A 22,424-nucleotide genomic window follows, 5' to 3' on the forward strand; every position below is an offset into this window, starting at 1 on the left:
AGCAGTAATACCGAAGACATCCTTCCAGCCCCCAACAGGTGCAGAAGTTAGTAGGGTGGGATAGGGGCCTAAGTCCTAACCCACCCAGGCTCTGCCTATGTAATATTTACCATAGGCCTAAACCTGTAAATGCCCAAAGGAAGCCAAGTGACTGCAGAACAGCTCTTTATTGGACCACCCGATTGTGTTAATTAAATTTTTTTTTAACTAAAAGATGTCCTTTTTACCTAAATGCAAGACTAACTTGGATTCCTAGGGATCTAAATCACATAGCAGATGGTTTAGCCAAATAGGGTGTATTTCTGGAAGAACTTTATAGTGATAGAATCCCTCCTCTGTAAGCTTTGGGGTTCTACCCCTGCCATTCTTGCTTAAATGAAATTTGGGGATACCTCTACTATTTAATAACTTTTACACTTTCAATCCTTGCAATGCTGCTAATACCTCCCTTATTGAGTCATGTGCTTGTAGCCAGCTGGTCCTGAAAATAACACTACTATGATGCCATGTGCATCTCTAAACAGTCCACCTATTCCTGAAGGGATTACCAATACAGCGACCATCAAACTTGAGCTTTATAATATGATCCCTACTAGGATTACATTGGACTCATCCCTGATTTCTTGCTGTTGAGAGGCCAGTCACCTATTACCAAGTATAGTGATATATTTTGGAGTTGCTGTTGCCATTCCCCTTTTGTTGGCTAGTGTGAGAAAACAGGTTTGAGTCTGACAGCGGCCATTTTGTGCAAAAAATGCCAAAGGTTAGGACTGAATCCAGTCTTCCCCTCTCAAGACCCAAGATAATTGGACCAACACTGGGTAAATCCCGATGTCTTATATAGAGAGATTCACCGTTTCCATGACTGTACATTGATACAGGCCAAAATACACGTCCATGGACCAATATGGACCAATAAATATTTTTATTCTGTGATAATATAATATATGTCCATCAATATGGACCAATATTCTGTGATAATATGATCTTGATATGGGTGATTGAAAGCCATTCAGATTACCTTCATTTGACTTGAAAACTTTTGGGAAAAGGCTTGGGAAGTTCCCAAATTTACCTGTTTTACTAAAAAAAAAAAAAAGCATTTAGCTTCCTTTCTAAAGACTTGTACTTGGTTTAAAAACATAATATAGTAAGTTGCAACAACCTAATCAAAGTGCTCTATATCTTATGTCCTATTAAACATCAAGATCCACTTGGAAGTTGGAATCTATCATCAGCTGCGCCCTATATATGTATTCACATTTCCCAGTAGGTTTTTGAAATTGAAAGTATGTTTTCACTTTTCAATGTATATCAATATTTTATATAACATTTAGTATTTATATTAATTTACACCATTTGAACTTTGTTGGTATACATCACATTAAACAAAGTAAAAAATAAAATGTCCAAAACATATGATTTATTTCAAGACAAATAAGTATGAATATAAATATAAACATTACTATAAATTGTATCCATATACATACAATGTATTTTTATGCATAAAATAAAATATTATATTTATACTTTGAAGCTTATCGAGGATTATGCCTCGCCTCTGCCATTTTCCTTTTAAAACTTTGCTTTTTCTTAATTCAATATTAGTGAAAATAGCCTCGTTTGTTTGCAACATTACTTTTTTATTTTCAAGGGAAACCCTATTTCTAGTAACGACCTACATTCTTCAAATATATCCTTATATTGAGTACTGAGTACTAATGCCATACGCACGATCACTAATCAATAAAAGTTCCCCAAGAATTTGATTGGCGTCAGGTAGGTACTAGAACTCTGCAGCTCTCTGTTTTGTGTTTTACGGACATAAGCCAGGTAGAGCGTAGATGATGATGATGCTGGCTGAGAGATTCTAAATCAACTTTAATTTGCCGATGAAGTTGGAGCTAAGACTACCCACGTAGAGTTGCTTTTCAAACTCCATCGCCGAAGTGACGAAGGACATAACCTCTCCACTCGAATCGTCCAACATCTTGATCACGTTACCGTCGATTCCCACATTCATCACTGTCGCTTTTCTCATGATACTGGCGATTATGTTGCTTTTCAGCTTCGGAAAATTTGCCACGAAGCGTTTGGCTAGTTTCGACTTGTTGATCAACTCTAACACCGGATTATTCCTTAACTGCCAAAAAATAACAAAAAAAAAAATCATAGTTTCAGAAAAAAAAAAATACAACCATGAAAGCTCGTCTATGTCTTTCATGGCTCCCCGGCCTTCACCACCCCTGGCTCCGTCCTGTGTCTACCAGATATAGACAGATGGCCATCGAGGCGCCAACGCTATAAGAAGTAATACTAATGCCATTGTCTTGCTGGTTTTTCGAGTTGTTGTCTAAGAGACAGAACAAGCTGATGATGATGCTGTATTTGGGGCCTGATGGCAGAGACATCAAAATATTAGGAGCCGGCCTAATCAGCATAGCCAGAAATCTTTGGACCATCTGATCAATGCATCATTTTTAGAGCTTCCACTGTTTTAACTGGACATTTGAAAAGCTGTTCGATCAAGCCCCAGCTTTAAAATCAGATATTTAGATAAAGTTATAGGCTGATTTTCGTCCCAATTAATCCAGAAGGTGGGTTCCATTGAATGGTAACTAGAACAGATTGTGGGTCTCCAGCTCCAGATTAGTTACTGATTGTGGTTGTGGGTTCCATCTTTGCTCTCATTAGTTCAAAGAAAAAGATGGACGGAGTGAGGTGAGTGACCAGTCCACGATCAATTTATTTGGAAATATAAAACAATTAATTTAATAGAAATAAATACCTCGAGCACGGCAATCCAAAAAGATCCATCTGGTGCAAGATTAATATTATCAGGTCCTCCCGGAAGTTTGTCGACAAAAATCTCCGTCTTCCCTTTCATCTCCCCCTTTAACCAATGTTTCAGACACCGGAATCTGACCCATTATCCATGCATGAAGAAAAAGTAGTCATCAATAAAATCTAGCAAAAGAAGGTATATGTATGTATATATAATTCTTTTAACCCGATATGTGGTCTAACACCATTTCACATGTTTAACTTTAACACGACCATTATCATTGATTGACTCTCCCTTACTTCCATGTCTCGCAAACTACTAAGAAGTCTTGGTCTTTTGAGAGAGCGACGCCATTGGCAAATCTTAGATTGTCGAGCACTATCGTTGTCTCCTTGGTGGAGGGATCGTATTTGAGAAGTCGGCCGTGGGGTTTGGCTTCCAGCAAATCGAGATGCCATACATCAAATCCGAATTTTGTGCTTGCATCGCTGAAGTACACGGTGCCGTCTGATGATTCGATTACATCGTCTACAAACCTGTAACACATCTTATCTAATTTTAGAAATGCAAGATGTGTTTAGATTTTGAGTTGAGATCTGTTAAAACAAGATGTTGTTATCTGTCTACACAAGATGTTTCAACAAAGACCAGATCAGGTAGTGTTGAATTTCATCTGATGATGATCCAGGCTGTGATATTCAGCAGATATATATGGAATACAATAGGCATAAGTTATGAACTTCTGACATCGTTACCTTATTTTTGAACCATTAACATGCGAAGCAAGTATTGCCACGCCGTCTTCACCAACCCTCAGCAACCCCTGTGAATAGTGATGCATATATAGTAATATCTTAAACAGTTAGTTAATTAGAGGAAGAGCTCTACTTATGAAAAAAAGTTATGTGGGTTTCCTTCTTTTCTTTATTCAACATAGTATCAGAGTTTGTTTGATTAAAGGATTTTATATTCAATGATATGTTATCAGAACTTATTTAATTAAGCAGTTTAGTATTTGATCTTCATCCAATTATTCTCATTGTATTTAATCAAATTACAACGGAACTCGTTTCATTCATGGACTTTGTGAGAAGAGGCATGCTATAGAATGAAAATCTATTCAGAGACCTCACCTAATGATGGCTTAAATTAATTAAGGACAGTTGTTATAGAAAATCCCCACCTTATCAGCGTCGCAAAGGAGAATATGACCAGTTGAAGAAGTGGCAACACCGAGCAAAGAGTGGCCGCCAATGAACTTCCAGTTTTCCCAGGAACCATTTCTGTGCAGTTTTTTAACCCAACCGTCCCTGGTAGCTGTATAGATGGTACCTTCTTTATCCACACATATATCTTCTGGCCCTTCTACATATCCTTCTCCAACTTTAACAATTCTCTGAGAAACAAACTAAGTTGCTCATGAGATATATTATTGGGCAATCATATACAAAGCTAGTTGGTGAAAAAAAAAGAATGGTTAGTGATCAGTGGTACAGACCTGTAACACATTGTTGGAAGGGAAATTGATGAACTCCGACCCAAGAGGAGGAAACCCGAGAGGTTCAGGAGAAATGGGTGAGAAGAAGAAAATTTTAACTAGAAAAGCAAGTAAGCAAGCCAAAAGAAAGCTTCTAGTTCTAGAAGCCGATAAGAAAGCTTCTAGTTGACGCGCTGCAGGTGGGGTAGGCATCGTCATAGATCTCAGTATCTCATCATCATCATCACCACCACCACCACCACAACCAGCACTCACCACTCTCCACAACAACAACAAGAAGCTAGTTGTGGAAATTAACTTTACTTTGGCTGTTGCGAACGTTAAAGAGCATGATATTAGGGCCCAAAAGTTGCCCTTACGCCTACAATCCAAAAAAAAAAGAATCAAATGAATTGACGTGTCATATTCAAAGACAACAAAAAAAGTTCGTTTTCAACAGCCAAAGAAATACTCTCGTCCAAAATATATTGTCATGACACATTTTCTTGTGTATACGATAGGGGCTGGTGGTGAAAAAGTGAAAATGAATCGGGGATCCTATGCCATGCATTTAGGATTAGAAGTGGAGTGAAACAAGAATTGTGAGGATGCAAGTGTTTTGATTTTTGTTTTAGTTTATTTTCTTGGAAGGAAAATAGACTCGATGTGAACTGACAAGTGACGAGGGCATCAAGTGATGGACAAAAACGAAGGCGACAAAGTTAAGAAAGAAAAATCAGCTAGCGTCTTAGTATGTGTTTGGTTTCTTTTAGTGTTTTTCATTTAAAATTTGTATTATATTTAATGGTAAAACTAAAAAAGGTAATAATTATAAGCATTTATGACAAATAGGCTCTACATCAGCTTAATAGTGAAAAAACGTCTGACCATTTGTGGAAGCTTTAAAAAATAACTTCCACAAACGGTTGACGTGCACAAAAACCTAAGTCCACTTTTATCATTCTTGATGCATTAGGAAGAGTAAGAGAGAGAAACTACTGAAGTGGCACCTATGTGGCAGCGTTTATTGAACAAATGCCAACAAAACTAAACACCCTATTAATGGTGTTAAAACCGTGTATGATATGTTCTACTGTGGCCCAATCTTTAATATCTTGTCATGTGGGTTAGATGTTTGTATAAATAATGGGTTACTTAATCAATAACAAGTGAATTGCATGTGAATATACCATTGCTTCCTGACCATTGACTACAATCATGTTTGTAGGGAGGCCAAGGCTGCATCCTACATTTAGCATTTTTTATTTTAAGGATTTATCTCTTTTTTGCAATTAAAATGTCATTATGAAAATTGAGTTTTTAATTAACTTATGTTAGACAAATCCGTGCATATATCATTCCAATAGTCTTTTGTAACCTTGCATTGGGAATATCCCTCCATAAAATAAAACACAAAAGTATGGAGATATTCTCGATGCAAGGCATTAAAAGCTGCTTGAATGGGCTTTGCCCTGACCAATAAGTCCTTAAAATAAGAAATGCCAAATGCACCCTAAAACTACAGCTGATTGGTTTGCAAACAAGAATAACTCTTGTGCGCAGAGACAAGTTGTAATAGGCCGGCCTATATTTGCTAAGAGCATGCTTGGGGTAGATTTCCCCTCTTGGGGAATGATTCTTCCTAAACTATCAAAAAAGAAAAAAAAAAATTGTTTTGTATACATGGGACCCACACACTAGTTATGGATCAGGATGAATTGGAAATAAAATCATGCGCACCGGTTGGATTACCTATCATGCATTATTCACTGCAGCCCCATCTGGCCCCATTTGTATTGAACACTGATGAATTAGGTATGCATGATTTTGTTTCCAGCCAATTCGGACTTTGGACTCATGTGTATCACACACCCACATACTTAGTGGGTCCTATAAAATACATATTTAGTGCATTGAAAACAACTCCTATATATAATATTATCATTCACGGGAAGATGTTTTCAATATATGGTTGTGATGCACTGTAAAGATGGTGTGAGGCATGCTCTGTGAGAAGATTCGAACTCAAAAAACATTCACGGGAAGATGTTTCCAATATATGGCTTTGATGCACTGTAAAGATGGTGTGAGGCATGTTCTGTGAGGAGCAGATTCGAACTCAAAATCTGGCTTGTTCACTTGTAATTGGTTACTGGACTGTTAAGACAGTAGTGCAACCAGTAAATTGACACCTTCAAGTTGATAGGGGTATATTTTTGTCTTTGTACTGGTTTAAAAAGGGAAGGGTTATTTTGGTATATTAATTTTATTAAATGATGGTGGATATTAATTCATGAATTCCACTATACTACTATAAAAAAAATTATAGTGGTATTCAATAAAATTCATGAAGGGGGTGGGGCTTGCATAATAGATTTATCCTGAATTTACATATGTTAAGGGGGTGTTCGATAACATAGTATTGTTTTTAAAACAAAAAAGGATTGCCGTATCAACAAAAACAATATAATTTTACTGATGTGATAGTTATTTATTTATTTATTTTTTTTCAAAAACAAAATCATGTTGTTGAATACCCCTAAGTATTTGTGTAACACTGAAATGTAAGTACGCATTCAACTTCCATCATTATCACCATTAGAATCATTGTTTTGTTTTGTTTTTTTGTCCAAAGATCATGATAAACATTTTGATAAGTCCTGAAAAAATAAGGAAATTTCAGGAGCTTTTCTAGTATATGGAATGTTTGAGGTGTACTTTTAAAAAGGAAATTTCCCGATTTGTACCCTTTACTTTGGGTCTAGTGTCACTTTGGTCCCTGAACTTTAAAATGTGATAATTCAATACCCAAACTTTTAAAACATGACAATCTAGTACCTACTCTTATTAGTTGTTAACCAGCTGTTAAGTAGCATTTGAAAAAAACATAAATGTCCTTGAGTGTCATCTAATTTTCTTTATCAACCATCCAAACATTGATAAAAAATTAACAGTCTCAAATCCTTGCCTATACTAATCTATCCTAATCGGGAATTTTCCATTAACAGTCCTGTCACACGTGGACGGGCATTGTTATCCTTTCACTGGTTTAAAAGGGTTGTTATTTAAGTCTGTTAACTTTAACAAGCGACGATTCATCGATACTACAGAATGTGTTGCACCGAACAGCCATGTGCATCCTACTTTTCTCATTTTAATTGTAGTAAAAAAAGCTTTGACCATTGAGCCATTGGCCGACGGTGCTAGCCTATACGCATTAAGACTAGGAATTTTGCAGTTTGGACCAGCAGCTCAGCGCAAGATGGTTCCACTATATATCTAGCAAGTAGCAACTATAATTTATGTTCTTTTTTCTTTTTTATATTTAAACTTCAAAAGATTGAAAACAAATTACCTTTTTTTTCCTGCACAAACCATCTGAATCAAACAGATGAACGATTGCCTCCTTGTCCTGTTGAAACAGGCATGAGACCAAAGTTAAAAAGAGGCATAAATGAAAATTAAGAGGACCAAAATTTCCATTATGTATCTACGAATTTGGGATCAAGATTTCTATTGTTACACAGATTCCCAGACTAGATGAAATGTACATCACTTTCTGTTACAGATGAGGGGTAAAAAGGAATTTAATCAAAAATAAAATTACGATACAAGAACACGTGAAAAAATAACAGTGACGAAATCTGGTGAAGCCCCCTTTTAAAACTTGCAAAATGTGACACCTTGTTACCTGTTAAACCCTAATGATACATGTACTCTTTTTTTTCCTTTTCTTCCTTTATCCCTTTTTTTTTCTCTTTTCAGGCCTTGATATCCCTATCTCTCTTCTAGTTCCTCAAGTATACACATACAATTGGTAATGATGGTTTGTTGGATCCTGACTATGTCAAAAACTCCTATACCTTAAAAAGTGTGTCACGTATCTGAATCAATATATCACAACCCGCAGCAGCCCTGGCTGTGGCTGAGTACAATCGAGGCGCTCCTCTTCAAGCAGATACTGCTCCACAGCAACTGGCAGCTTAGCTGGAGTTCGGGAACCCTTGGTGTGGTGGCCTGTACCAACACTAATATATACCTGCAGGCGCTGCTGGGAAGATTTGGCTAAGGTCCTTAAGATGTTTAGCTCATGCTTCAGCATACGAATAGCTTCATTGACATTAAGTCCATGAAGGTCTATCAATTGCTCTTGTCCCCTTCCATAGCCCTGCAGCTCCGGAGCAATTGGGTTCCTGCAGAACAGTTAACCAGCACAACCATCATACTTAAAGGTTCCGGTAGTACACATAAACAACTTCATTTATCTAGTGCACCCAACAAGAATGCAGAAACTTCTAGATTTCAATATCATACAAAAACACCATCATATTCAAAAGCCTACAGCATGTTCATTATTTTGCCCCTTATCAAGAATATGTAAACAGTAAACCTACAACGGCATTATGTTCCATAGGAATGTGTGTGTGTGAAAATGGAATGATATGCTCAAAGATTAATTTACAAAAGCTAACCATTTCAAGACAGTATAAAGTAAAAATTAATGCATTTGAGATTGTCACCTGAAATTCCTTTTTTATGGTAATGTAATGAATTGACAAATCAGCCCAAATTTAATATGGAACAATGAAGAAATACTGGCAAGAAAGGAATAAAATACTGACATAGCGACAGGTATAAAACAAGGGAACATTCCATTCATATGATACATGATGTTGGCCCTTTCTACAATAATTCAGTTACTGTAGTATTATCAAGAAATTTGGTATCAGATGGATGCCAAACCACTGGACCATCACCCAGGTTCTAACATTAAGAACAATATCTGGCTCATAATGTGGAAGAACAGATCATAAAAGACTAATGCCATGGAAGCTCGTCCTTTATGTGGATAGCTGTGTTTGACCCTTAGGTTAGAAATTGTTGGATGGGAACTTTATCTTCATTCATCACAAAAAAGAAGACACACTCCCACAGAAAAAACAGAACTGTAAGCCCATGTACAAACACAGTTATGGACGCCATAACTACCCAACATTATATATTTGTTTGACATTGTTCCAACCTGAATTTTACTAGAATTAGGACATTTACATTTTTTATTAAGCAATTTCCTTTCATCCTTTTCAGTTTCACTATGTATTATTTTCAAGTAAGAACTGAGCAGATTCATATACACACACATACATGCATGCATGTGTCCATGATAGAAAGAATAAAATATGGTTTAAAAGATTAAATAATAAGATACTAATGCACACCCAGCAAACAGAAAGCCTTTTTTTTCACTCACAAAAAAACCGAAAAATTCTCTGATTATAACAGAATCTTGCAAATTAACTTGTTAGGAACACACAAACCTCTGATGATAAATTGATGATTCCTGAGCTTTCCCATGAGCAGCTTTCATATGCATGTTATTATGCAGCTGTCCTTTCACTAGAGCCTTGTTGCCTATGAGATGTGCTTGCCGTGCCTGTTATATAGGGCATCCTTCATTAGGATAAACATAATGCATCCGAGAGGCCAGGATATTAATAATGAAGAGAATGTAAAGAGTAATCTCAAATCAGCAAATGGTACTTTTGAAATTGCACTTCAGAAGCTACTGCATACAGCATTAAAAGCAGTAAGCATCATCCCTATCCTCAACAATTGGTCAAAAAGATGCCCACCCTGCATGTATTGAACCAAATGATGGCAATAGGGCTGCCAACTAGACTAAAACAGTGCTACTGCAGCATATCACTGGATGGTTTTCCTCTGGCTCCATGTTCAAAAGCTTGAATGATTGACTCAAGTAATCGCATTGAATTGGTGCAGCAGAGATTGAATGACAAAGTATGAACATTGTTTTTACAAGAAAAGAAAACATTGATTAGAATGAAGGAACATGTCAACTGAAAAGGGGCATGAATTCAATTGACTAGGGTGAAACCGGAACTTAGAGAAGGGGCATGTAATTAAGTATAAATTGCACTTCTATAATAGTTGAAACTCCAATGATCACATAAATAATCCTTCAGATGAATCAAGAATAACATTTTTAGGTGGTAACCAAATCCAATCAACTTGAAAAGAACCTATCTTTGCTCAAAACTGACTTAAAAGCCAAACAACTTTGTGGGACTTCCCCAGACAGATATTTCAGGTAGGAGTTTCCTCCATTGATAAAAATCTAGGGCTCCCAATGGATCAGATTTAATCCAAGTTGAATTTGAACAAGATTCATTTAAGTTGGAATCAGATATCCATTTAACCATGATTGGATCAAATTAGATTTGAAAGTCTGGTCTGTTTACTAATTAGATCGAATGCAGGTATCATTTGATTTGACCCACTAAGATCCAATCCAATATATGACCCTTTTTAGAACTTTAATTTTAACTTCTTTAGGATTAAGTGGGATTTGAGATTTATAGAGATATATTTTTATCTATTTATTTTGTATTTTGAATGCCACAAAATATTTTTATATATTTTGTATTTTGCAGCAAAAAAACACTCGTTTTATATTTAACTTTGTGGCATTGCACTAGTTTTATAGAGATTTGTTTAGCTTCAAAATGAATCAGAAGTAAATGGGATAACCAAATATTAGTGGTGCAACTTTGACTGGATTATACTGAAACCAACCTGGAAAAAGTCAGGTTGGACTGGATTAGATTTGGGTTGAGGAATTGAGTAACCCAATCCAACCCAAACCCGAGATATCTTCATATTTTTTTTTGATAATATGTATAAACATTATATACATATTCGTGTATATATATATAGATATATGCAAATATGCATGCAAAAATTATTTATCTATGTATATGTATCAACAATTTTAAGTTTAAAAGCAAAAACTTTCTATGGTAACCCAAGTATAGTACTACTAAAGCACCATAACTTTGTCCCTGTACATATAATAATGTTGAAGCCAGCTAAAACAAATCTACTAATTTTAAGTCTAAGAGATAAAAACATTTTTAACATAAAGAAGTCAAGAAATTAGGCTAGCCCAATCCCATTCCAACTTGAAGTCATAAAGGTTGGGTTAGAGTTGGACCTCAAGCTGACTAACCTGGTCCAACTTGCACCCCTACCACATATCAGTTTGCAATGCTCCACTTTGCTATTTCACTACTAAGATGTATTTGTTAGTATTTCTTTTTCCAACCATTAACTAATTAATGCATATGCAGTTTGCAATGCTCCACTTTGCTATTTCACTACTAAGATGTATTTGTTAGTATTTCTTTTTCCAACCATTAACTAATTAATGCATATGCTTGGTTTTCTATTTATATAAATTACTTCATTACCTGTTAAAAAATCATGTGTCAATTGACTCAATTCACAGCTTACTAGCACATGATTCTTATAGCATGATACCAATGTCTTTGAATGCATATCTCATAAATATCCGTCTCAAGTCTAAAAACAGTGAATTGTCTATCTGAATGTATATGACCTAATTCCTATGAACCTGGATAACACTTGTCGTCATTGATCATTCTACTATCTTCAAAAGAATCAGTTAAAGGGTTTCTCCTCAACCACTGCATCTAAAAAGGGACTCTGTTTCCAATGCCAGCATGTATATGCAGGTTTTTGACATTATTACAAATTCAGAGAATCTACCCAGAAGTGGACAGCCTCTACTATAGCAAATACGCAGAGGAACTTTCAAGTCTCAGTACCTGTTCAAAGCATGCATTTTGAAGGCGTGCATGATCACGGGCTTCCCCCCTCAGCTCCGAATACATATTTTCTGCCATCTCAACATTGTTAAAGCAGATAAAAATGTTGAAAGGGGAAATATCCCCATCAAACATGTAATGAAATAACTAATTGAGGAATATTACCCACTGCCTCTCCAGTCTCAAGCCAAATGGGAGATGTCTGAACTGTACCATGATTTTGCATCTTAGCACCATAAATGGATCTCCCATGCCCTCCACTGTAGGAGCTTGATAAGATAGAACTTTTACTGGAGCCAGCACTAGCATCTGTAGAACCATTTCCCTCATACTTCCATTGACCAAACTCCTGAGATGCCAGTTTTCTGATGGCTGAGGCGAAATCTATAGCACCCCTAGATGGAGAAGAATAGTTGGACTTGAAGAAAAGGATACCATCCTCACCAGATGATTGTAGTGGATTGGAAGTTTGTTGAATGTCTCCTCCAGAATACTTCAATGGTCCATTTTGACCATCTGTTGCCGAAAGCACAGGGAAGTCCAGCACACTCAAGTTTTGAGATAAGAGGGTCTTGGAACTAAGATTCTGATTCAAGTCATTGTCTACTTGAAACTACAATAGCAAATGAAATGTATTTAGCAAGGATCAAAGCTTCAATGGACTATATGGCTATTAAGGAAGATAAAGCAGAAAATTTTTGCAGAATTTTCTATAGTTGTCAAGGCGACACCTAGGTGGACACCTAGGCGTAATCGCCAAGAAGTTTTCTATAGTGTGTTATAAAAAACCTTTATATTCTTAATTTTTGAGGTTATAATTATAAAATAGACATTTTTAAACTAAAATATTCATTTTGTGTGTTTATATATCAACATAAACATTGCTAAATGCTGTATTGAACCCTCAAAGGCTTCAAAACCAGAATCAATAAGGAAGAACATAAAATGTTGTCCAATCAACACATTTTCTTCTTTTCTTCTTTTCTTCTTTTCCTATAACAGAAATAGGGGTTCAGCCCCTATATTTTTTTAATTTTCTTTTATTTCTTCTTTTTCTTCTCATGAATATGTTGGAATATGTTGATTTTTTATACTTTAACATTAAGTTTATACTTGTGAAAATTATGGATATTTATTAAGGAAATATGATTATGGAACCTAGGGAAATACCCTAGGATACATGTTTTTACTTAAAAAGATCCATCGCCTAGGCGACAAGGCACCCCCCTGTCACCTAGCCTCGCCTTGGCGCCTCGAAAACTATGATCTAGTCTGTCCCCAACATTGAGTTTGTACCAATTTCATGAAACAATGCAACAGATGGACCTATCTCCAAGCTAGTTAACCTAATTGGGTCCATCAGATACAATTTTTGAATAACCACATGAGGGTGGTAATATACATTCATGTATATCTGACTTCTGGCTACTCTCACATAAATGACTTAATAAGAAACATAAAAATAAAAGAACATTTATGTGCATGCACTTATTATTACAAATTTAAAACCAAATCTCCTCGTTGTAGCAAAAATAATGGAGAAGTTTAGAGGAAAAAGCAAGGGATAGGACATGTAGCCACATATTCAACCTTGAAAATCATAACATCAAAGAAAAATTACTAATTATCCATGGTTCAAAAAGGCTCCAAGTACTCAGAAGCCTAAGCCTCGGCAGGACATACATATTGTGGCCTATGCCTTGCCTCATCTTGTCAAGGAATTGAACTTTGTACCAAGACATGAAGCAATACTGATACACAGGCCTCATTCAGGGACAGGGAACATATAAAATCCTTATTAATGATTAATGAATAACTAAAGCCATACCATTTGTTATTGTTTACTCATTTTTTTATCAGTAAAAGGCAACAGATTTTATTAATTGGTTTAAAGAATGAACCATGCTGAACATTTCTTCTCTTTAATTCTGTCTTCATTCTTTAAGCATGACTGTGATGTCAAACCAATAGTCCTTCAGACTGTTAAGAATTGAGATAGCACTTCAATGTAAGCTGTGAGGTATATATTTGATCCTTTAACAATGCTTTTCTGAACCAGGACTTTTCTAAATAACCCATTGCTAGGAAGCCTATGGAACTAGCCTAGGATTTAGATCCCCTACCACCACACACACAAACATAAAAGAAAATAAAAGAAAAAGAAAGAAAAACCCCTCACTTAGATGACACTTAGGCATAGGAATGGCAATGGGGCGGGTTAAGGTTAGGGAATATATTATCCTCATTGGGGATAAAAACAACCCTCCATCCCTTATCCCTGACAGAGACAGGTTCCCTGTTGAGGACCTGAATCCCCAGAATTTTTAAATAAAATTATTTTAAAAATAGATTTTACTTAAAATAAGAGATGTTTTAAATAAAAAATATTTTAAATATATTTCAATATAAATAATATTATATATGTACATATTTAATATATAATTGGGGTCAGGCAGGACAGGGAATTCACTGCCCAGCCCCATCCCTGCCTAGTTCCACCCCTACCAAGGCAATCTCCACCCCTAACCCCATTGGGTTGGGGAAGTTAGCACCTGACAAGAATGGGGAAAATTGCCATCTCTACTTAGGCAACTCCTCGTTGCCTAGCCTAGCATCTCCTTGGTGCATTGACAACTATGATATTCAGAATCTCAGAAGACTCAGAACCCATAATTGGGTGGTTCCCACCTAAGAAAGGGCCTAAACCTATCCTTATATGGGAGAGATGGAAAATTATGGGGCCCCAGATGGGTAATGGGTCTTCAGAATGTAGCATGTAATTCCTTAAGTGTCTAGACATTCCAAGAGAGAAGCATGCATCCTTGCCTTGATAAAGGATAGGCCAGGTAGGAAGAAATCAGCATACCTCAAGTTGAGTGAGCATCTCAATGGTCAGATTCAAATCATATCCATTTGCACAATAGACTTCTGCAAGGCTTTCAGCAGCAAAACCAGGGAACTGGGAAGCCAAATACTCCACAGGGTTTATGTTGGTATCATCCAAAACCAATTGCTCACCTAACATATCATTTACAAATCCAGGGCCAGAATTTCCATTGTAGGGAAAACCCTCCCCTTCACTGCTGACATGCTGATCACCATTCATAAACTGCTTGTGCCAAATATCAGTTGGTAGATTCATGAAAGCAGCTGAAGACCGATTTTCTCTATAAGATGGAACTGAAAATCTCATCTTCTCAATCATGACATCACCATCAATGCCATGAGAAGATAATTCTTGTTGCTTGCTCAATATCCGTCCATTGCCCATAGATGCAGAAAACCTTGAAGCATCCCCAGCATCATCTAAGGACAAACCTGCAAGCGAGAGGCTCCGGGGTCCTTGTAAATCATCTGCGCCCATGAACTTAAAGTCAGGAGTGATATCATCAGGGAGCTGGTGGCGCCAATACCGGTGGGCCTCGTCATCAGAATTATTTGATACATTAGATTCTGACCGATCTAGTGCTGCTTTTCCAGATGTTCCAGAACCAACTAGCCCCGATGTGACACCTGAAATGCTGGTGGTTCCAGATGAGGTTCTAAGGGCGCAAGGAATGAACTCTGCTGCATTTGGATTCAAAGTTGTCTTCTTACTTGGAGAATTCAGCTTTGGGTCGTTGTTTGAGATACCCTTTCTGGACAAGCTCATCATTACTTGAAACAAATAAAATGACACAGTACATGTAAAAGACTAGAAAAAGGAAAATGAAATTTTGAGCGAGTATCACCCAAACCCTGCAAGACAAGAATTGAAGAATAAAATACATCAAACCGGCAGAGGAGGCAAATAGAAGGAAAAGTAGACTCCAAAATTCCATACTTAAGAATGTCATGTGCAAACGAGCAAACAATAAAGGGAGGTCTAATTCATAGGGAAATCTCCATACCTTTAGTGTCTACCTTATAAGTTTGCACACTACTAGGTTTTTGAAATAAATAGATAAAATATACAACCAACAATAGGAGACAGATATCAAAGGGATAATTAATGGAACTGCAAAGAACCACATATAAACAACGACACTGACCTGAACAGAAAATGGAAGTTTGTTTAAATATATAGAGTTCATGACATGACATATATAGAAACGAAAAATGATATGTAAATCGTTGATAAGAAGAAATAAGGTAACACGAAAATGTAAAAAGAAGCAACGGAAACATCCAAGGCAGTAGAACACTGAATTTTAGACGCATCAAAGCTTAATAAGACCAAATTGACAAAACAATAATATCGACATGGACAACATAAAACTTTATCAATTTTCACCAACAAAACAAATGAACAAAAGCATTTGCAACCTTCTCGCAAACCCAAAACGAAAAACCCTAGTTATGGCATCAATATCAGATATAAAGCCGTTCGTTTTATTGGCATCCCTTAAACTACTCCAGCAAACAGCAGGCATCAAAGCTAAGATATAAGAAAAGAAAGACCCATATTACAATAGTTCGATCTTATAAGAATTTAGCTTCGGAAGATCCCAGCAAAGAAAAGACAAGAGAAAAACCAAGAGAATAGAAAAATTACAACCGAAATAGGAAGAACCAAAACCACTACAGAAATTAAAGTCAAATAGATATTTGAAGATCTCAATAACGGGTTAGCTTCTTTATACCTTTACGAGTGTCGAGGAGAGGGGAAATCGAATCAAATCTATTCATCGAAAAAGGCAAGGGGGAGAGAGGGGAGAGAGAGGATGAGCAGGGAAATAAAGAGAGAGAAATAAATGTTCGCAGATAAAGGGTGAGAGAGAGAGAAAGAGAGGAGAAGGGCTACTTCGTATCTCGTCTTCCGAACTTGGTCTGTTATTTCAAGCTTCTCTCTGGTTTATTTTGGTCTTCCTTTCGAAACCCTCTTCCCGACTACCACCACCACCACAAAAAGAAGCTCCATATGAAACCACCCTTCGCCACTCGATTAGATGACTCCTCCCTCTCTCTCTCTCCTCTCTCTCTCTTCTTCTTCTTCTTCTTCTCTTTCCGTCTCTGTCCCTCTTGACCCTCAAATAAACCAGCATCTTTTATTTATCTTTAATCAATTACCCTCTTCTTTCGTGAAATTTCCAAAAACGAGTTTTATTAGAAAGAGCACTCGCACAAGAGCTCTGTAGTCTGTACGACACTCGATGGATGGATTTACGCGGTAAACAATGATACAGTGCCACTGCATCAGCATTGATCTATGCAATATGCCCATCGTTTAGTAGGAAGATTCCATTATTTAGCATCTAGACCCACCCTCAGTCATATCTGACGATTAGAGATTGCTTTTCTGCAATCTGCACCAGTGCTCTACTTGATCGTGAACTCCACGTGGCAAGATATAATAGAAAGAGAAAGAGAGAGAGAGAGAGAGCGCTTTTTGTGCGAAAAAAGCATGCACTAACCTTGTTTGGAGTGTCCGTATCAGGACCGTATTCGCAAATCCAAAAAGGTCACTTCCATTGATTTTCCAGCTGGCTCTCTGGTCCGGTCTCTCTTGCTTGTATTGTAATAAGACTGCTATCAAGTATCAACCGGCAGGCGAGCCGCTGGATTAGCATCCAACAAAATATTAATTTGTTTGCTGAAGGAAAATAATAGGTGTACCTCAACCGTCGGATTTGTGGAAGGATAAGGAATATTCTTTAACGGTCTTCTAAGTTCTAACGTTATCTCGTTTGTATCCGAATCCTAAGGTCCAGAAGTGACTACACGTGGGCAGCGCTTATTCAACCGTTTTTCTACTTCTCCAATCTCTGGACACGTCGGCGAGTGCGAGGTTAATTGAAATTTGAAAACTCGCCGCTCACCAGGGCCCACACATGATGGAGGGCTCTGAATCATTCGATTGGTATCAGGTTGGAAACAAATGCCTGTGAAAGGTGGGTCGTGACTTTTATGCGTGGTATGATGACAAAAATAAACCCTTCCCTCCATAAGGGCGTCCACATTGAATCAAGATCCTGCGCTAGTATCAAGCCCAAATAGGAGAAAAGTTATCAGGCCCATGCCAATTGCCAAACCATGGGTCTTTGCAATGGCTTTAGCTTTCAGTTACACAACAATCATTTTTCCATAAATTCTCAAATGCCCACAATTCAGTGATTCTTCACTGGTTCACTGTCTCTCAAAGCAATAAATAAATAAATAAATAAAATTCACTAAATTCAGCACCATTGTGCAGATTATTTTATAACGAGTGAAGTGACTGAACTAAATCACTTGTTGCATTGCCTTAATGACTGTAACTGATAACACAGCCTCTGGATCCACCAAGAAGTAGAAGATGCAGGTACCCTTCCAGCGAGAGGAACAAGAGACGCTGAATGGTGGGCCATTTTCATTGTTCTCCAACGCTCTGAGTGCAACGAGTGGTAAGAATTAATCATGGATCAGGATTCATCTGGGCTCAGAACAAACTTCAAGGAGTAGCTTAGATTAGACAGCGCTTGGCCCAATCCTCCAAGAATGAAATAGAGGCCCAGGCCAGGCATCGAGGCCTATGTACACTAAACATAAACATATTTTACCGTATATATGACAGACCAATCACTTGAATCGGGATTAGATTAGATAAACGCTTTAGCCCTATAGCAGACTGCGGGTATGGAGATATTCCTAATATACGGTGTAAAAGGCTGTACCAACGGTATGAGCACTGAAACCAATCTCACCAGTGATAAAATACATAGAACCCACACTATGAAATTGAACTGTTGTGGCTCTCATGTATTTTATGACTGATGTAGAGTATTATAATTGGTTCCACAGCCTGCTAAATAACTATTGCATTCAGTTAATTGTATCTGGATTAATTTAGGTCCAATGTAAATATCGAAGCAGCACATAAAATGTGCACTTAGGTGCCAACTAGTTGGTTGGTAACTTAGAAAGGCCTCTTGCTGGTTGTTAGCGGAGGGAATCCCGCCTGCACCTGGATTGGGGTATTGATCCGATGGGTCACGCGGTTACGCCCATTGAATGTTGAGGTTGTTCACTTAGGCTGAGCAGGGCGTGGAGCGTATATTATGTGTGTACGTTCATACGTGTATGCATAGTATAACTCTTCCTTAGGTTGCATGTTGTGTTGCCTAACTTAAAGAATTTCGACTACATCGGCCTTGGGTTTAGGGTTTCAGCCCATCCCAACCCGACCCAAGTTGCACCCTAAGGCTAACTCTTCCTGTAAGCATTCCTGCAATTGTTTTTACCTTCAACTTCCTTTACTATTAGATGCAATTTGTTCAGTTGGTAAGATCTTAATTCCCGCCTTTTAACAGGGTTGAGGGGGTTATGGGGTTTGGGAGATAGGGTAGGCCCATGAAAATAAACAATAAAAAAAAATCCCTTTACTAAATCATGCCTCAAGGTTACATTACATGAACCGTGACGGAATAAGTTGGGCCCAAGGTTACCATGAGGGCCAAAATTGGCCCAGGACCGTGTTGTGTACAAATTATAAGAGTTGAAGTTCGGGTGCATATTGCAACCTGGGTCGGGTATAGGCCCAATTTTTAGAGCCCATTTTCAAACGGGCAGGGGAATGACCCAGAATGGCTCGGAGCAACTTGAGACAGAGCAGCATCCACATCTTTGACCCAAGCAGACCAAATATTCCCCAGTTCACCAGTTGGGTCTTGTCCTATGAATGACAACTTGGTGGTTTTCAGTTCAGCTGGATTAAGGCTTCAAGTGATGAATTCAGATCTACGCTCCACAAGGGGGAGCCCCACAACGTCCCACAGCACATCCCTGTTGTGTATTGGAAGCATTTCCCGATGATGATATTATCGGTTCTGATACTATCATTAGGAGATATTCCCAATACATAGCGGCGATGTACTGTAGGACGCTCTCTTGTGGGGCGCAGATGTGAATTCTCAAGTGATTGGGCAGGGCACCATCAAACCCGAATTACATTGATTCATATTCCCGATGATGATATCATCAGTTCTGATATTATCATTAGGAGATGTTCCCAATACATAGCGGCAATGTACTGTGAGACGCCCTCTTGTGGGGCACAGATGTGAATTCTCAAGTGATTGGGCAGGGAACCATCAAACCCGGATTACATTGATTCATATTGATAGATGAGTTAAAATCTGCACCCCACAATGGAGCGCCCTACAACGTTTCACAGCACCTCCTGCCTTGTCTTCCGATGATGACACTATTGATTCTAATACTATCATGGGAACATGTTCCTAATACATAACGGGGATGTACCGTGAGACGTTGTAGGCCTTGTGGGGGGCTGACGTAAACTCTTAATAAACATGATATATTTTTGCTATTTGATTGGCTCGTTGCAGGTACTGGTACGTACCAGTACTAGTTGAATTCAGTCAATGCAATCCACATGGTTTACGTCAGTCTATATGTATAACTATAATTAAGGCTCTTTGGTTTCTAAGAATAGGGGTTCTATTCCGATTCCAATTATATAATTGGGCGGAATCAGAATCTCATTCTTATTCATGTTGGAATGGTATTCTTTCGTATGATAGAATGATTATTCCTTGCCCCTCTTCTGAAAATGAAATCACATCCTTCTGAGTTCAATTTCTATTCCCATTCTTGTCTAAATCAAGCAGATTATGGGAATAGATCATTTTAATTTTGACTCCAAAGGATTTTGATTCTAATTCCAACTGCGATCGACCCTAGGAAGATATATATATAAACTAAAACAGAGAAACCAAAATCAAGAAAGGTGATGAAATTTAGCTCTCAAGTGGAGTTCATCCAGGGAAGTTTTAAGATCTTCTCTTTTACTGACAAATCAGTTTGAAGCTGCATTTTCTTCATCTATCTCTGTTGAGAGTTGAGAGTAAAAAAGAGATACCTCCCTCTAGAGGGCCACATGAAACAACCATAGGCTGTGTTAAAAACAATATATTCCATAGTACATGGACTTAGTAACCATAAGGGGGTATTCTTTTTTTCTTTTATTTTTTAGATTTTGAGGAAGGGAAGTTGGTCAATGAGATTTTGGTTCTTATTGACTAAGAAACGCATGTCATTTTTTTAGATTTATGTGGGGATCAACGGAACTTTATTTTTCTGGATACCATCTCCTATGTGGGTAAATAACTTTATCACCTAGGGGGAAAGTTGTCAACACCTAAAATGAAACAAAAATCCTCATTTTTATAATGGGTTTTTATGGTTAGAAGTCTAAAACCATCATTACTTTACTTATTTGGGAAATAAAAAACAGAAAGATAAATGTACTTACCTGAACAAATATTAAAAAGCTCTCTAATTTGATACAAAAAGAGATCTAATTTGTACTAAAAAAAGTCTCTAATCGAAAAGGAAAAGAAGTACTAAGCCACTAGCTAGCATAAGTATTGTAGGAGCTTGGGGCATTAAAATTGTTTTTTCTTGTGTAATAGAAAATTAACATATTCTGACTTCTATAGTTCTATTTTCCAGTATGGTAGTCAGTCGTGGATTCTAGTGAAACCACAGGAGTCACTCTTCTAGGTCTCACTTATCTAGGTAAGTGGTATTCATTTCCTAAGTGAATGAACTTGGTTTTCAAAACTGAACCAGACTGGAAAAACAAGGAACCGGTCAGGTGATTGGTTCCTTTTTGCCCCAGAACCATTATTTTGCCAAAAATCATTGATTTTGTCAGTAAACCGCTGACTAGGGCAGTCAAAACGTTCGAACCGTCCAAAAGTTTTGGCCATTTTTTATTCTTTTATCAGAATGGGCCATCCGTTCGGTTTGAACGGTCGGCCCATTTGACCCGGGAACTGAAACCCTTACTGGTTTGTTGTCCGATTCAGTTTTAAAAACCTTGTGGATAAATAACTTTTCCATCGAGAAGAAAAATTATCAGTATATGATGAAATAATATTATCCCTTCTAATTCTCTCTTTTTAAGAATAAAATAGTCATTGCCGGGAGAAATAAAAAAACACAGGAAAATGGCCAAAATGAAACGGAACAAGGCGTAAAAGGAAATGCCCAAACAATGTCGGTGGGAGTAGTGACAAATAAACTTAGAGAGTAGAGAGGAGCTTTTTAGCAAACATTTACGAAAGCAGTCTGGTCCAGTTGAGACAAGATGGAGCTGAAATTGAGCTTGGGAAACGATTTTGTCAACAAACTTAATAAACGCAGAGTACAAACCATAATTTGATAGGCTAGGACAATTACCATGGCCAATTGATCCAAAGAAATGCTAAGTTGGTTCATTGGTACAGAGGACAATAATGAGCCTCGAATTAATTGGATCTTAAATTCTTGACATGAACAACATTTGGTTCTTTTCCTTTGGATTCCAGAATTCTAAGGTAGGTTCAGGGTTTAGAGATCAAAGGATGTAATGTTGGTTCTATTACAGACCTGCTGGCAAGCTAGCTGACAAGCTTCCGACTTGCTTTTACTCTCGAAACCTACATAAATAACAATGTCATAGCAACATATTACAGGATCATTAGGCGATTGAGGTCTGTCGTCTGAGAGGCTGAGACGATTAAGATACTAGTATAGATATTATTGCCATATAGCC

General features: G+C 37.4%; 2 protein-coding genes across 3 annotated transcripts; both read right to left on the reverse strand.

Moving 5' to 3' along the window:
- Positions 1–1,622: 1,622 nt before the first annotated feature.
- On the reverse strand, positions 1,623–8,264 carry LOC104600529 (protein STRICTOSIDINE SYNTHASE-LIKE 4-like). Of its 2 annotated transcripts, none has more exons than XM_010263521.3 (8): positions 8,126–8,264; positions 7,618–7,674; positions 4,284–4,644; positions 3,969–4,181; positions 3,541–3,608; positions 3,085–3,321; positions 2,789–2,921; positions 1,623–2,143 (listed from the first exon to the last, which is right to left on the reverse strand). In XM_010263521.3, exons 2-8 carry the CDS (start codon positions 7,638–7,640, stop codon positions 1,871–1,873), a joined length of 1,308 nt encoding a protein of 435 aa, XP_010261823.1. In that variant the 5' UTR covers positions 7,641–7,674; positions 8,126–8,264; the 3' UTR covers positions 1,623–1,870. The 2 variants fall into 2 exon arrangements, with proteins under 2 accessions (XP_010261823.1, XP_010261822.1); XM_010263520.3 differs by having other exon boundaries at positions 3,969–4,193.
- Positions 7,718–16,914, reverse strand: LOC104600528 (polyadenylate-binding protein-interacting protein 7-like). The gene is made up of 6 exons (XM_010263518.3): positions 16,531–16,914; positions 14,775–15,646; positions 12,074–12,521; positions 11,909–11,979; positions 9,581–9,696; positions 7,718–8,455 (listed from the first exon to the last, which is right to left on the reverse strand). Exons 2-6 carry the CDS (start codon positions 15,561–15,563, stop codon positions 8,152–8,154), a joined length of 1,728 nt encoding a protein of 575 aa, XP_010261820.1. The 5' UTR covers positions 15,564–15,646; positions 16,531–16,914; the 3' UTR covers positions 7,718–8,151.
- Positions 16,915–22,424: the final 5,510 nt, after the last annotated feature.

The sequence above is a fragment of the Nelumbo nucifera genome, chromosome 8, assembly GCF_055504915.1.
Source record: "Nelumbo nucifera cultivar China Antique chromosome 8, China Antique-T2T, whole genome shotgun sequence".
NCBI classification, from domain to species: Eukaryota; Viridiplantae; Streptophyta; class Magnoliopsida; order Proteales; family Nelumbonaceae; genus Nelumbo; species Nelumbo nucifera.

What these genes read in the sequence shown, in the direction of transcription:
- LOC104600529 (XM_010263520.3), bottom strand. Translation starts at nt 7,640, where the DNA reads ATGGTTTGTGCAGGAAAAAAAAG. An exon ending in GTTTGTGCAGGAAAAAAAAG is followed by an intron (nt 4,645 to 7,617) that starts GTAATTTGTTTT and finishes TTTGGATTGTAG; the next exon opens with GCGTAAGGGCAACTTTTGGG. An exon ending in GTTAATGGTTCAAAAATAAG is followed by an intron (nt 3,322 to 3,540) that starts GTAACGATGTCA and finishes GATGTGTTACAG; the next exon opens with GTTTGTAGACGATGTAATCG.
- LOC104600528 (XM_010263518.3), bottom strand. Translation starts at nt 15,563, where the DNA reads ATGATGAGCTTGTCCAGAAAGGGTATCTCAAACAACGACCCAAAGCTG. An exon ending in AAAATGCATGCTTTGAACAG is followed by an intron (nt 9,697 to 11,908) that starts GTACTGAGACTT and finishes CCTATATAACAG; the next exon opens with GCACGGCAAGCACATCTCAT. An exon ending in TCATCAATTTATCATCAGAG is followed by an intron (nt 8,456 to 9,580) that starts GTTTGTGTGTTC and finishes ACTGTTCTGCAG; the next exon opens with GAACCCAATTGCTCCGGAGC.